General features: G+C 46.1%; 1 protein-coding gene across 1 annotated transcript in view; it reads right to left on the bottom strand.

Moving 5' to 3' along the window:
- Window positions 1–15,997, bottom strand: part of IL16 (interleukin 16) — a 107,826-nt gene that overhangs the window by 33,901 nt on the left and 57,928 nt on the right. The window contains exons 11-13 of the mRNA XM_056572126.1: window positions 14,908–15,025; window positions 13,414–13,546; window positions 1,254–1,326 (exon numbers count right to left, since the gene is read on the bottom strand). Of these exons, the coding sequence (XP_056428101.1) occupies window positions 1,254–1,326; window positions 13,414–13,546; window positions 14,908–15,025 (324 nt within the window). The remainder of the gene's footprint in view (window positions 1–1,253; window positions 1,327–13,413; window positions 13,547–14,907; window positions 15,026–15,997) is intronic.

Here is a 15,997-nt window from a genome sequence, read left to right as displayed (position 1 = left end):
AAGTTTGGCACATCTTCTCCACTGTCATTTTTACAACTTTCTCAAAATCACATGGTCCTGTGTGTGATTTTAACTTTAGTCAGTAATTCATCATTTGCGCCAATCGATCTTTGGCGCAATCTTGGCACAAATCCCGTTTTTTTTGAGCAAATCCCCGCCAAGAAATTTTGCACATGGAAAACACACTTAGCAATGTCACAAAATGTAAAGGCGTCAAAATACATTAAAAAATGCTTTTGTGAAAGCAGCGACGCCTCCAGGGCTGTTCAATACTATCCTGCGACATAGTTGTCTCTGAGGGACCTTCACCCTCCGTTGAGCCAGCATTGGACATGGCCAAACAGGTTCAGGAAAGGTAAGCACTAAAGCAGTGGTCTCCAAGCTGCGGACCTCCAGATGTTGCAAAACTACAACTCCCAGCCGTTGGCTGTCCGAGCATGCTGGGAATTGTAGTTTTGCAACATCTGGAGGTCCGCAGGTTGAAGACCACTGCACTAAAGTAACAAAAAAACAAAACTACCAAAGTTGAAAATAAAATCCATTTCACATGGTGGCTATAAACCCCACAAAAGAAAATAACTCATGTCGCTTGCTGATATACTGCAGGAGGGACTCCGAAATAGCTGCTCTACAGGGTAAAATACGCATCCTCTGTGGCGGTAAGTTCTGTGTAAAAGACGCTGGGAACAGCTGATTTCAACATTTGAGCCAAAATTACTAACAACTTGCACCAAATGATAAATTTGGTGCATGTCCACGAAAACCAAAGTGGAAAAAAAAGGGTAAAAAGAAACTGTCAACAGGCAAAATTGATAAATACCCCCCTATATCCTTAAGAGCAAGCGACAAAGCAATAGAGACACAGAGAATGCGAGCGACTTCATGGAGACTGCGATGAGCTTTTAACCTAGTAGACGGCTACGTGCACAGACATTAGGGTCATGGGATATTTTTTTATTTTTTTGGGAGAAGTAGGGTACGTTTATAAAATAAAAAAATTTAAAAAATTTAATAAAAAGAAAATCCCGATGTTGTCATCGAAAACTCATGATGCTCCAGTTTTTGAGAAATGTCATAGAACATCTTGTAGGATAAGGAATGTTGAACCTTTTACAGCAACTGTGCAGGCAGAAGTTATTGTTACTTGCCATTCCAATGCATTTTTTTCACTTTAGATATTCTTTCTGAAAAAGTATGTGTATATTTTTTTGGGCATGTTTTTAACAATGTTTTAGAGTCAGGTTTTGTCATACCTTCCACGTTGCACTGAGGATGGTCTCGTTCCACGGCCTCAGCCATTGCTTGCTGCAATTGCTGCTCAGAAACCTGGCCAAATGCAAACACAACATAAAATACTGGAATATGTGTTCTTAAACCCTTTTATCCCATAGCATCTTCACTATATAAATTGTTTTTAATGACTTTATATTCCCACAATATTTATTAGATGCACAACATATATTTTGCCTTCACAAAATAATATTGCCATAACGTATGCTTGTTATTTCCTTCCTAACATACTTTTACATTAAGTGCTAAACATTTTGGAATTTGTCAGTGTTTCCATCATGAAACAAAAAGAACGTTTTTCAACTATTGTATGAAGATATTTGTTGAATGATGAACATGTTGGGCATGTAGAGATGGATGGAGCTATCCTTTGCTTTTATAACACAATATCACAAACATTTGAAGCCAGAAGTTAAATGGCTTTGTGAAAAGTATAAAATATTTTAAGTATTCATATCAGCTTCCATTACGGGGACATTCAAATACATTACGCTAAGTCTGTCTTTTCCCCTTTTGTTGTGAAGTGAAATCCATTTCAGACTGATGAAAGATAAGGGGAAGGGGGTTATACTACCTGACCTTTTCTACACTGGGTTATTGGGCAAACATGGCTGCCGGGAGGATCACTGTCTAAATGTGGGGCCTTTTTCTTTTATCATTTATCAGGCATACATATGAGATGTGATTCATGACCAGTGAACAAGTATTCTTTTTTCATAGGTTAGAACCATGGCATCACCAAGGTAATCATCGGCCTATTCATGCAGTACAGTGACCCCTGACCTACGATGGCCCTGACCTACGATCATTTCAACATATGATGGCCTCTCAGAGGCCATCGCATGTTTAAGGCAGCATCAACACACGATGCTTTTGTATGTCGGGGCCATCGCATAAACGGCTATCCGGCAGTGCAGATTGCTTCAGCTGCCGCCGAATTGCCGTTTACGGTGCCCCGTGTGGTCCGCTGACGATCACTTACCTGTCCTCGGGGCTCCGGCGCGTCCTCTTCGGAATCCCCTGCATCGTTGGCGCTCTACATTGTCGTCATCACGTCGCTGCGTACGCTCTCCCGTCATCCAATAGGAGCGGCGTGCGTAGCAACGTGATAGAGAGCGCGGATGCCGGGGAAGCAGAGGCCTTGCCGGAGCGTCGGGGACACCTCGGGGACGCGGCAACAGCGATGGACGGCGACATCCCGGGCAGCGGTGACGAGCGGTGACGGTCCGGAGCGGCGGGGACAGGTGAGTACAACTTCCTATACCAGTGGTCTTCAACCAGCGGACCTCCAGATGTTGCAAAACTACAACACCCAGCATGCCCGGACAGCCAACGGCTGTCCGGGCATGCTGGGTGTTGTAGTTTTGCAACATCTGGAGGTCCGCTGGTTGAAGACCACTGTCCTATACTTTACATTGCACGGATCCCTCAACATACGATGGTTTCAACAAACGATGGTCCGTTTGAAACGGATTATCATCGTATGTTGAGGGACCACTGTATACTCCCCATGAAATAGGGCTCCTAGTTATACTTAATTTTTTGGGATTACTGTAGGTGCCCAGTGAAATATATTCATTCAGGAGATTTTTGTGCTTTAGTTCAAAATGAATTCATGTATAAGGGTGGCTTCACACACGTTTTTATTTTAAAAACACCAATGCAGTTTTTTGAGTCAATGCCAAAAGTTGATCCAGCAGGAGGAGTAAAAAGGTGTTGTTTTGAAAGGCCTGCTGAGATCTGTAGTGCGGCATACTAGCCCTAGGGGGTCAAAATAACTAGAGTGGAGCCTCTGACCCGGGGCACCTCTCTGGAGCATGTGATTGTATTCTCTTGGTAAGTTTTTCTCCTGAGGCACACCTGTATACAGCGCCCAGTCAATGGTACCTTGAGTGGGCCCTTGGTGTTACTGGATCATGAGGGAGATGGAAGAACAAGACCAAAGAGCAGTGGAGACTTTACTTAAAGGGGTACTCCCGTGGAAAACATTTTTTTTTATCAACTGGTGCCAGAAAGTTAAACAGATTTGAAAATGACTTATATTAAAAAATCTTAATCCTTCCTGTACTTAACTGCTATATGTTCCACAGGAAGTTATTTTCATTTTGAATTTCTTTTCTGTCTGACCACAGTGCTCTCTGCTGAGAACTGCTGAGAACTGTCCAGAGTAGGATAGGTTTGCTATGGGGATTTACTCCTGCTCTGGATAGTTCCTGACAGGGACAGAGGTGTCAGCAGAGAGCACTGTGATCAGACAGAAAAGAAATTCAAAAAGAAAAGAACTTCCTCTGTAGTATACAGCAGCTGATAAGTACTGGAAGGATTAAGATGTTGAAATAGAAGTAATTACAAATCTGCTTAACATTCTGGCACCAGTTGATTTTTAAAAAATAGTTTTTCATTTTTTCCTCCTTACATTTTAAAAATCATAACCCTTTCAATTTTCCACCTAAAAATCCATATTATGGCTTATTTTTTGCGTCACCAATTCTACTTTGCAGTGACATTAGTCATTTTACCCAAAAATGCACGGCGAAACGGAAAAAAAAAATCATTGTGCGACAAAATTGAAGAAAAACGCCATTTTGTAACTTTTGGGGGCTTCCGTTTCTACGCAGTGCATATTTCGGTAAAAATTACACCTTATAATTATTCTGTAGGTCCATACAGTTAAAATTATACTCTACTTATATAGGTTTGATTTTGTCGCACTTCTGGAAAAAATCATAACTACATGCAGGAAAATTTATACGTTTAAAAATGTCATCTTCTGACCCCTATAACTTTTTTATTTTTCCACATACAGGGCGGTATGAGGGCTCAATTTTTGCGCCGTGATCTGAAGTTTTTATCGGTATGATTTTTGTTTTGATCTGACTTTTTGATCACTTTTTATTCATTTTTTAATGGTATAAAAAGTGACCAAAATTACGCTTTTTTGGACTTTGGAATTTTTTTGCGCGCACGCCATTGATCGTGCAGTTTAATTAATGATATATTTTTATAGTTTGGACATTTACGCACGCGGCGATACCACATGTTTATTTGTATTTTTTTTTACACTGTTTTATTTTTTTTTATGGGAAAAGGGGGGTTATTCAAACTTTTATTAGGGAAGGGGGTTAAATGACCTTTATTAACACTGTTACGCCGAGCGCTCCGGGTCCCCGCTCCTCCCCGGAGCGCTCGCTACACTTCCCTCACTGCAGCGCCCCGGTCGGTTCCACGGACCCGGGGCGCTGCGTTACCACCTCCGGCCGGGATGCGATTCGCGATGCGGGTAGCGCCCGCTCGCGATGCGCACCCCGGCTCCCGTACCTGACTCGCTCCCCGTCAGTTCTGTCCCGGCGCGCGCGGCCCCGCTCCCTAGGGCGCGCGCGCGCCGGGTCTTTGCGATTTAAAGGGCCACTGCACCGCTGATTGGTGCAGTGGTTCCAATTAGTGTTTACACCTGTGCACTTCCCTATATCACCTCACTTCCCCTTCACTCCCTCGCCGGATCTTGTTGCCCTAGTGCCAGTGAAAGCGTTCCTTGTGTGTTCCTTGCCTGTGATTCCAGACCTTCTGCCGTTGCCCCTGACTACGATCCTTGCTGCCTGCCCCGACCTTCTGCTACGTCCGACCTTGCTTCTGTCTACTCCCTTGTACCGCGCCTATCTTCAGCAGCCAGAGAGGTTGAGCCGTTGCTAGGGGATACGACCTGGTCACTACCGCCGCAGCAAGACCATCCCGCTTTGCGGCGGGCTCTGGTGAAAACCAGTAGTGACTTAGAACCGATCCTCTAGCACGGTCCACGCCAATCCCTCTCTGGCACAGAGGATCCACCACCTGCCAGCCGGCATCGTGACAGTAGATCCGGCCATGGATCCCGCTGAAGTTCCTCTGCCAGTTGTCGCTGACCTCACCACGGTGGTCGCCCAGCAGTCACAACAGATTGCGCAACAAGGCCAACAGCTGTCTCAACTGACTGTTATGCTACAACAGTTACTACCACAGCTCCAGCAATCATCTCCTCCGCCAGCTCCTGTACCTCCTCCGCAGCGAGTGGCCGCTTCTGGAATACGACTATCCTTGCCGGATAAATTTGATGGGGACTCTAAGTTTTGCCGTGGCTTTCTTTCCCAATGTTCATTACACTTGGAGATGATGTCGGACCAGTTCCCCACTGAAAGGTCTAAGGTGGCTTTCGTAGTCAGCCTGCTGTCTGGAAAAGCCCTGGCTTGGGCCACACCGCTCTGGGACCGCAATGACCCCGTCACTGCCTCTGTACACTCCTTCTTCTCGGAAATTCGAAGTGTCTTTGAGGAACCTGCCCGAGCCTCTTCTGCTGAGACTGCCCTGTTGAACCTGGTCCAGGGTAATTCTTCCGTTGGCGAGTATGCCGTACAGTTCCGTACCCTTGCTTCAGAATTATCCTGGAATAATGAGGCACTCTGCGCGACCTTTAAAAAAGGCCTATCCAGCAACATTAAAGATGTTCTGGCCGCACGAGAAATCCCTGCTAACCTACATGAACTCATCCATCTTGCCACTCGCATTGACATGCGTTTTTCCGAACGGCGTCAGGAGCTCCGCCAGGATATGGACTCTGTTCGCACGAGGCGTTTCTTCTCCCCGGCTCCTCTCTCCTCTGGTCCCCTGCAACCTGTTCCTGTGCCTCCCGCCGTGGAGGCTATGCAGGTCGACCGGTCTCGCCTGACACCCCAAGAGAGGACACGACGCCGCATGGAGAATCTCTGCCTGTACTGTGCTAGTACCGAACACTTCCTGAAGGATTGTCCTATCCGTCCTCCCCGCCTGGAAAGACGTCCGCTGACTCCGCACAAAGGTGAGACAGTCCTTGATGTCTACTCTGCTTCTCCACGTCTTACTGTGCCTGTGCGGATGTCTGCCTCTGCCTTCTCCTTCTCTGCTGTGGCCTTCTTGGACTCTGGATCTGCAGGAAATTTTATCTTGGCCTCTCTCGTCAACAGGTTCAACATCCCGGTGACCAGTCTCGCCAGACCCCTCTACATCAATTGTGTAAACAATGAAAGATTGGACTGTACTATACGTTTCCGCACGGAGCCCCTTCTAATGTGCATCGGATCTCATCACGAGAGGATTGAACTGTTGGTCCTCCCCAATTGCACTTCTGAAATCCTTCTTGGACTTCCCTGGCTTCAACTCCATTCCCCAATCCTGGATTGGTCCACTGGGGAGATCAAGAGTTGGGGGCCCTCTTGTTCCAAGGACTGCTTAAAACCGGTTCCCAGTAAACCTTGCCGTGTCCCTGTGCTTCCTCATGTAACCGGTCTCCCTAAGGCCTATATGGACTTTGCGGACGTTTTTTGCAAAAAACAAGCTGAGACTCTACCTCCTCACAGGCCTTATGATTGTCCCATTGACCTCCTCCCGGGCACTACTCCACCCCGGGGCAGAATCTATCCTCTGTCCGTCCCAGAGACTCTTGCCATGTCTGAATACGTCCAAGAAAATTTAAAAAAGGGCTTTATCCGTAAATCCTCCTCTCCTGCCGGAGCCGGATTTTTCTTTGTGTCCAAAAAAGATGGCTCTCTACGTCCTTGCATTGACTACCGCGGTCTTAATAAAATCACGGTTAAGAACCGCTACCCCCTACCCCTCATCTCTGAACTCTTTGATCGTCTCCAAGGTGCCCATATTTTTACCAAACTGGACTTAAGAGGTGCTTATAATCTCATCCGCATCAGAGAGGGGGATGAATGGAAAACGGCATTTAACACCAGAGATGGACACTTTGAGTATCTGGTCATGCCCTTTGGTCTATGCAACGCCCCTGCCGTCTTCCAAGACTTTGTTAATGAAATTTTTCGTGATCTCCTATACTCCTGTGTTGTTGTATATCTGGACGATATCCTGATTTTTTCTGCCAATCTTGAAGAACACCGCCAGCATGTCCGTATGGTTCTTCAGAGACTTCGTGATAATCAACTCTATGCCAAAATAGAGAAATGTCTGTTTGAATGCCAATCTCTTCCTTTTCTAGGATACTTGGTCTCTGGCCAGGGACTACAAATGGACCCAGATAAACTCTCTGCCGTCTTAGATTGGCCACGCCCCTCCGGACTCCGTGCCATCCAACGTTTTTTGGGGTTCGCCAATTATTACAGGCAATTTATTCCACATTTTTCTACCATTGTGGCTCCTATTGTGGCTTTAACAAAAAAAAATGCCGATCCCAAGTCTTGGCCTCCTCAAGCGGAAGACGCCTTTAAACGACTCAAGTCTGCCTTTTCTTCGGCTCCCGTGCTCTCCAGACCTGACCCATCTAAACCCTTCCTATTGGAGGTTGATGCCTCCTCAGTGGGAGCTGGAGCTGTCCTTCTACAAAAAAACTCTTCCGGGCATGCTGTTACTTGTGGTTTTTTTTCCAGGACCTTCTCTCCGGCGGAGAGGAACTACTCCATCGGGGATCGAGAGCTTCTAGCCATTAAATTAGCACTTGAGGAATGGAGGCATCTGCTGGAGGGATCAAGATTTCCAGTTATTATTTACACCGATCACAAGAACCTCTCCTACCTCCAGTCTGCCCAACGGCTGAATCCTCGTCAGGCCAGGTGGTCTCTGTTCTTTGCCCGATTTAATTTTGAAATTCACTTTCGGCCTGCTGATAAGAACATTAGGGCCGATGCTCTCTCTCGTTCCTCAGATGCCTCTGAAATTGAACTCTCTCCTCAACACATCATTCCTCCTGACTGCCTGATTTCCACTTCTCCAGCCTCCATCAGGCAAACTCCTCCAGGAAAGACCTTTGTTTCTCCACGCCAACGCCTTGGGATCCTCAAATGGGGTCACTCCTCCCATCTCGCAGGTCATGCGGGCATTAAGAAATCTGTGCAACTCATCTCTCGCTTCTATTGGTGGCCGACTCTAGAGACTGATGTGGTGGACTTTGTGCGAGCCTGCACTATCTGTGCCCGGGATAAGACTCCTCGCCAGAAGCCCGCTGGTTTTCTTCATCCTCTACCTGTCCCCGAACAACCTTGGTCTCTGATTGGTATGGATTTTATTACTGACTTACCCCCATCCCATGGCAACACTGTTATTTGGGTGGTCGTTGATCGATTCTCCAAAATGGCACATTTCATCCCTCTTCCTGGTCTTCCTTCAGCGCCTCAGTTGGCTAAACAATTTTTTGTACACATTTTTCGTCTTCACGGGTTGCCTACACAGATCGTCTCGGATAGAGGCGTCCAATTTGTGTCTAAATTCTGGAGGGCTCTCTGTAAACAACTCAAGATTAAATTAAATTTTTCTTCTGCATACCATCCTCAATCCAATGGACAAGTAGAGAGAATTAACCAGATCTTGGGTGACTATTTACGACATTTTGTTTCCTCCCGCCAGGATGACTGGGCAGATCTTCTACCTTGGGCCGAATTCTCGTATAATTTCAGAATCTCTGAATCTTCCTCCAAATCTCCGTTTTTTGTGGTGTACGGCCGTCACCCTCTTCCCCCCCTCCCTACCCCCTTGCCCTCTGGTCTGCCCGCTGTGGATGAAATTTCTCGTGATCTTTCCACCATATGGAAAGAGACCCAAAATTCTCTCTTACAGGCTTCTTCTCGCATGAAGAGATTCGCAGATAAGAAAAGAAGAGCTCCTCCCATTTTTTCCCCTGGAGACAAGGTATGGCTCTCCGCTAAATATGTCCGTTTCCGTGTCCCGAGCTATAAGTTGGGACCACGCTATCTTGGTCCTTTTAAAGTTTTGTGTCAAATTAATCCTGTCTCTTACAAACTTCTTCTTCCTCCTTCTCTTCGTATCCCTAATGCCTTTCACGTCTCTCTTCTTAAACCTCTCATCCTCAACCGTTTTTCTCCTAAATCTGTTCCTCCCACTCCTGTTTCCGGCTCCTCGGACATCTTCTCTGTCAAAGAGATCTTAGCCTCAAAAAAGGTCAGAGGAAAAACTTTTTTTTTAGTGGATTGGGAGGGTTGTGGTCCAGAAGAGAGGTCCTGGGAACCTGAGGACAATATCCTGGACAAAAGTCTGATCCTCAGGTTCTCAGGCCCCAAGAAGAGGGGGAGACCCAAGGGGGGGGGTACTGTTACGCCGAGCGCTCCGGGTCCCCGCTCCTCCCCGGAGCGCTCGCTACACTTCCCTCACTGCAGCGCCCCGGTCGGTTCCACGGACCCGGGGCGCTGCGTTACCACCTCCGGCCGGGATGCGATTCGCGATGCGGGTAGCGCCCGCTCGCGATGCGCACCCCGGCTCCCGTACCTGACTCGCTCCCCGTCAGTTCTGTCCCGGCGCGCGCGGCCCCGCTCCCTAGGGCGCGCGCGCGCCGGGTCTTTGCGATTTAAAGGGCCACTGCACCGCTGATTGGTGCAGTGGTTCCAATTAGTGTTTACACCTGTGCACTTCCCTATATCACCTCACTTCCCCTTCACTCCCTCGCCGGATCTTGTTGCCCTAGTGCCAGTGAAAGCGTTCCTTGTGTGTTCCTTGCCTGTGATTCCAGACCTTCTGCCGTTGCCCCTGACTACGATCCTTGCTGCCTGCCCCGACCTTCTGCTACGTCCGACCTTGCTTCTGTCTACTCCCTTGTACCGCGCCTATCTTCAGCAGCCAGAGAGGTTGAGCCGTTGCTAGGGGATACGACCTGGTCACTACCGCCGCAGCAAGACCATCCCGCTTTGCGGCGGGCTCTGGTGAAAACCAGTAGTGACTTAGAACCGATCCTCTAGCACGGTCCACGCCAATCCCTCTCTGGCACAGAGGATCCACCACCTGCCAGCCGGCATCGTGACAAACACTTTTTTTTACATTTTTTTTGCAGTGTTATAGGTCCCATAGGGACCTATAACACTGCACACACTGATCTCTCAACCAGATCACAGGCGTGTATTAACACACCTGTGATCAGTGTTATCGGCGCTTGACTGCTCCTGCCTGGATCTCAGGCACGGAGCAGTCGTTCGCCGATCGGACACCGAGGAGGCAGGTAAGGGCCCTCCCGGTGTCCGGTCAGCTGTTCGGGACGCCGCGATTTCACCGCGGCGGTCCCGAACAGCCCCACTGAGCAGCCGGGTCACTTTCAGTTTCACTTTAGAAGCGGCGGTCTAAGCTAAAGGGTTAATACCGCACATCGCCGCGATCGGCGATGTGTGGTATTAGCCGCGGGTCCCGGCCGTTGATGAGCGCCGGGACCGACGCGATATGATGCGGGATCGCGGCGCGATCCCGCTTCATATCGCGGGAGCCGGCGCAGGACGTAAATATACGTCCTGCGTCGTTAAGGGGTTAACACGTTAACGACCATGGACGTGTATATACGTCCATGGTTCTCGTGGGTGCTGCCCAGTGTACCCACGAGATTGCGGCAGGGACTCGACTGTAACACACAGCTGGGACCCTGCCGCACTGCCGGGACCAAAGTAAACTTCGGTCCTGGCAGTTTAACCCTTACAGCAGCGGTCAGAAGTGACTGCGGGCTGTAAGTGTTTTGACAGAGGGAGGGAGCTCCCTCTGTCTTCCCTGCAGCACACCGCAGCGCGATCTCAGGGTTCTGTGTGTAATCCCCAACGGACAGGGGCCTGCCGCACTGCCAAAGTAAACTTCAGTCCAGCAGTTTAACCATTACAGCCGCGGTCGGAAGCAACCACGAGTTTTGGGTTCCCTCTGTCTCTCTCCTGTAGCACCCCGCAATGATCGTGGGGTGCTGCTAGTTACCTGGGCAGCTGGGAGTCTTTACAAGGCACGTCCTGATATGCTGCCTGCCAGTGTAAAACTGGAATGCAACATATAACTGCAATGCTTTGGAATACTAAGTATTCCAAAGCATTTTTTAAAAAGTGTAAAAAAATATATATAAAATAAATAAAAGTGTAAAAAAAAGTTCAAAAACAATAGGTGGTAAAAAAAAGTGTAAAAAAATATTACATGCTGCGGATGCCCGTCAGCAGTTACAATAATGAGCTCTCTGCTGCGGCTGGGTAGCTTTGTGCATTTGCCGCCGGCAGTCATGAGCGGACACACTGAGCTACTCAGCCGCAGCAGTGATCTCGCCCTTGTGACTGCGGGGGGCATCCGCGGTGTGAGATATGCTGCGGATGCGCTCTATGTGACCTTACACTGTGTCCCAATCATACTGCGTTTCAGCAGTATGTGAGAGGTATCCGTCAGCATCATGTCAAAAAAAGTGATGCTGACGTATACTGTAGCAGCTCCATTCATTTCTGAATCAGACTGCTACATTGGCATCCCTTTTTTGAAATGACAATGGACACCTATACTGCAGAAATGCAGTATGAATGGGGACTATCACCCAACTCCCCCCCCCCCCTCCAACAAAATAAACCAGTTTTTTCAAGATTTATTTATTTTTTAACGCCCAGTGATGGATATATTGGCCATGAGTGGGTGCTTATTCCCACAACATGACGGATATATCCATCAGGAACTTTAACTGTCACAGCCGCGCGTCACTGCTAGCCCCCCAAGGTCCCTGGTCCAATACACTTGTAGGGGTGCAGTATTGTTCTGCCAGCTCCAATCCTTTGTAGGTATGGAGTGAGGTCTATAATTCATATAATGATGCCCTGAAAGCCAAAGGGGGCTCCTCTCCTTCTTTGTCCTACCAGGCAGTCAGGCAACCAGATATGGCCTAAGTAGGGGTACTGCCCAGCCCGGGACGAACAGCGTGATAACATATGGGGCACATTTCCTCCATTTCAAAAGCAACGTACCAAAATCATGTCCCACAAATAGAATTTGTGGAAAAAAAAGCTAACTGCTATTTTTTCCACTGACTTATAGAATAATTCTAGCCACACAATAAGGGCTCAACGTACTCACTTTTGCCCTAGGTGAATACTTTAGGGGGCGTAGTTTCGAAAATGGGGTCACTTCTGGGGGTGCAGTATTGTTCTGACAGCTAGAATGCTTTGCAAGATGAAGTGCGGTCTATAATTTGTATAATGATATCCCGAAAGCCAAATGGGGCTCCTCTCCTTTTGGGTCCCATCATGTGGCCATGCAACCAAATATAGCCTAAGCGGGGGTATTACCGAACACGGGACGAACAGCGTAATAAAATATGGGGCACATTTTCTACTTTTCAGATGCAATGTACAAAAAATATGTCCCACAAATTATGCATTTGGGGAAAAAAATTTAATTTTTATTTTTCCACTGACTTTGTAACCATTCCAGCCACACAAAAAGGACTCACTTTTAGTCTAGGTGAATACTTTAGGGGGTGTAGTTTCCAAAATGGTAACTTGTGGGGTTCTGTATGGTTCTGGCAGCTAAAACCCTTTGCAGGCATGAAGTGCGGCCTATAATCCATAATGGAGTCATTGGGGGGGGGGGGGGTTATCGGCTTACTTTTACTATGTACAGGAAGGACAAATTGTGACAAAAAAGCATTGTCAGATTTATCATGATTGACGAAACGCTACCAGAGTTGTTCTCTAATTAAGTCAGACATCCCCAATTTTAAAAAACAGGTCTGGTCTTTCAGGGGCGTACAGGTTTACTTGTATTGGACCTTGAGGTGTTAAAAGAGTAGCAAATTGAATTTGAGCACCATAAAAAATCTTTTCTATTGTTTGGCGCTCTATTTTCATACATAGTTTTGAAGCTCCTGTATTTAATTACATTTAAAGGAGTATTTTGGTATGTAAAAAGTTATTCCCTATCCTTAAGACCTTAGAATAGGGGATAAGTGTCAGACCGTGGGGGGGTCCATCCACTGGGACTCCCCCCCCCCGCAATCTCCCATACAGGGCCCCTGCAGTCCGCAGGAAGGGGGCGTGTTTGACCACCGCACAAAGCGGCGGCTGACACACTGCCTCAATTCAACTCTATGGGAGAGCCAGAGCACTGTATTGTCATTCTCCAGCTCTGCCATAGCACTGCATTGAGGGTGTGTGCCGTCCACCATTTCATGCGGTGGTCGACACACGCTATTTGGCTGGAGAGCCGGGCCCCCCATACAGGAGATTGCTGGGGGTCCCGGTGGTTAGGACCCCTGCAATCTGAAACGTATCCCCTATCCTTAGGATTGGGGATACATTTTTATATCCCGGAGTACTCCTTTAAGAGATAACCATGTATCAAGCCCCATCATTTATTTTCTACTATGACTTAAGTTACCTGTGGATCTGGGTGTCTGCTGATGAGAATAATGATGGGTCCGGGGTGACAATGGCTTAATAATGCATAGACTTCATTCAGGGACTTGTTTGTGACAACATGTTCATTTATTTCCACAATTTCATCACCTTTCCTTTAAAAAAAAAAAAATAATAATAATAATAAATACATTCAAAGAATTAGCATTAGTAACTACTCCTTTTTGTTAACGGAAAATATGTGTGATCCCTGCTTTTTTTTTGCTGTTTATCAGTATTCCTTGAAGTAATTTTTGGATTAGTAGCTGTTGACTATAGACACGTTTTTGTAGACTGAAGTGGTAATAAAAAAAGTTTTCACTTATATTCACATATTGAATATATTAACCAACTTTTGCATACACATTGTATAAAACAGGAAGCTTGAGTTAAAGCGAGTGGTAACAACAAGAGTTGAGTAATTTACTGTTTGTAATGTTTTCAAATGAACTGGTGCCAGAAAGTTAAACAGATTTGTTAATTACTTCTATTTAAAAATCTTAATCCTTCCCGTACTTATCAGCTGCTGTATACTACAGAAAAATTTGGGAAGTTCTCTCTGCTGACACCTCTGTCAGGAACTGTCCAGAGCAGGAGAGGTTTTCTATGGGGATATGCTTCTAATTTGGACAGTTCCTGACAGAGGTGTTAGCAGAGAGCACTGTTGTCAGACTGGAAAGAACTGCACAATTTTCTCTGTAGTATACTGTATAGCAGCTAATAAGTAATGGAAGGATTAGGATTTTTAACTAGAAGTAATGTACAAATCTGTTTAACTTTCTGGTACCAGTTGATTTGAAAACATTTGTTTTCCACTTGTTTCCACCGGAGTTCCCCTTTAAGAGCAGCATGGTGCTTGGATGCAACAGTACAGCTTCTAGAATTTGCACATAAATAAAGGCATCTGTTGACAGAGAGGAATATCGGTGGGTTGATTGCAACCTCCTAAAAGGCGCACAAGAAACAGTCTCTTTCTTTGAAGCATACCTCCAGTATTTTTTATTTTTTTTGAAACGACAACTTAATGTAATTTTTTTTTACACTGCGTCTCGCTCTGAAGACAGCTGTTGTGGAGACAGAGCAGGAAGCTTTGTCTCCCATTGCATAGTTATATACAGTGTCGCCTCGTTCAGGCATTTTGGTGAATATAGTGCACAGTGTTAATTTTTTATGCACATTTTTCCAAATATTATGTTATCATTGGTTGTACGCTTCAAAGCTTTTTTTCTCTTTACATGCACACCTGTACAAACAAACCCATTGATTAGGCACTAAACATCAGTACTAAATGATCAAGATAAGTTTTAAATTATTAGTATTTTAGTATTTAAATAACACAAAAATAACTAGTACGTCAATGGGTTGATCACTGCCTAAAATGTGCACTGCTCAGTTTAGTGTTAAAGAAACATTTATCTTTTTGGTGGAAAGCACAAAAAAGATAGTCCTGTTCATTTATCCATTTTTAGACATTTACCTTAATTTTCCATCCATGTGAGCCATAGAACCTGGAGAGAGTGTATGGATAAATATTCCAGAAATGCTACCACAGTTTGGAACACTACACAGTCCAATACCCAGGCCAACCCCTGATTCTGGAGAAATAAAGAACAATAACATTACAGGGTTATGTAAAATTTTAACATATGCAACATAAGTGTACACATCATTTAGATGTGAAGGGTTTAGAGTTCATTGAACTTTGGTTTTCCAGGCTTGCAGTACTTTTCAAAAAAGTTTGGTTCACGTGAAAAAGTTCTAGCCAAATCCGCAATTTAATAAGCCTGAAAACACATGGATAACACTGCCTAAGAGCTCTTTAGCCCTGTATAACACTGCTGGGGTCACCTAGGAATGGTGACATGCAGTAACCCATGGTAACTAACAGCTTGTTTTAAGCCAGTGGACAACAGACTGTGGTGGACTGGTTGTAGTTCTAGTAGCCAGTGGATAGCAGGCAGTGGTGGACTAGTGATAGCTGTAGCCAGTAGACAGCAGGCAGTGGTGGACAGACTAGTGATAATTTTAGTAGCTAGTGGACAGCAAGCAGTGGTGGACTAGTGATAGTTATAGTAACCAGCAGACAGCAGGCAGTGGCAGACTAGTGATAGCTGTACCCAGCAGAAATTAGGCAGTGGTGGGTGGACTATTAATAGGTTTAGTAGCCTCCGGACAGCAGATAGTAGTAGATCAGTGATAGTTGTAGCCGATAGGAAGTGGTGGACTGGTGATTGTTGTAGTAGCCAGCAGGCAGTGGTGGACTTCTGATAGTTGTAGCCAGCAGACAGAAGGCAGTGGTGGATAGTGTTGGGCGCGAATATTTGCATTTAAAATTTTTATCGTGAATATCGCAAATTTGCGCATATTCGCATATGTGAATTTTCGCATATTCTTTCTTTTCACTTGTGGGCCAATTACAATGATGCAAATACACTTGTCAGAGGTTATCAACAACATCCCTAGCAACCAATAGTAAAGTTGCCCACCCCCTCACTGTTTTCTTCCTCGAATATGCGAATTCGCGAATATAACTAACACGTGAAATTTGCGAATATAGGACGAATATT

Source organism: Hyla sarda, chromosome 4 (assembly GCF_029499605.1).
Source record: "Hyla sarda isolate aHylSar1 chromosome 4, aHylSar1.hap1, whole genome shotgun sequence".
Taxonomy (NCBI): domain Eukaryota; kingdom Metazoa; phylum Chordata; class Amphibia; order Anura; family Hylidae; genus Hyla; species Hyla sarda.
This window is presented reverse-complemented; position numbering and strand designations above follow the sequence as displayed.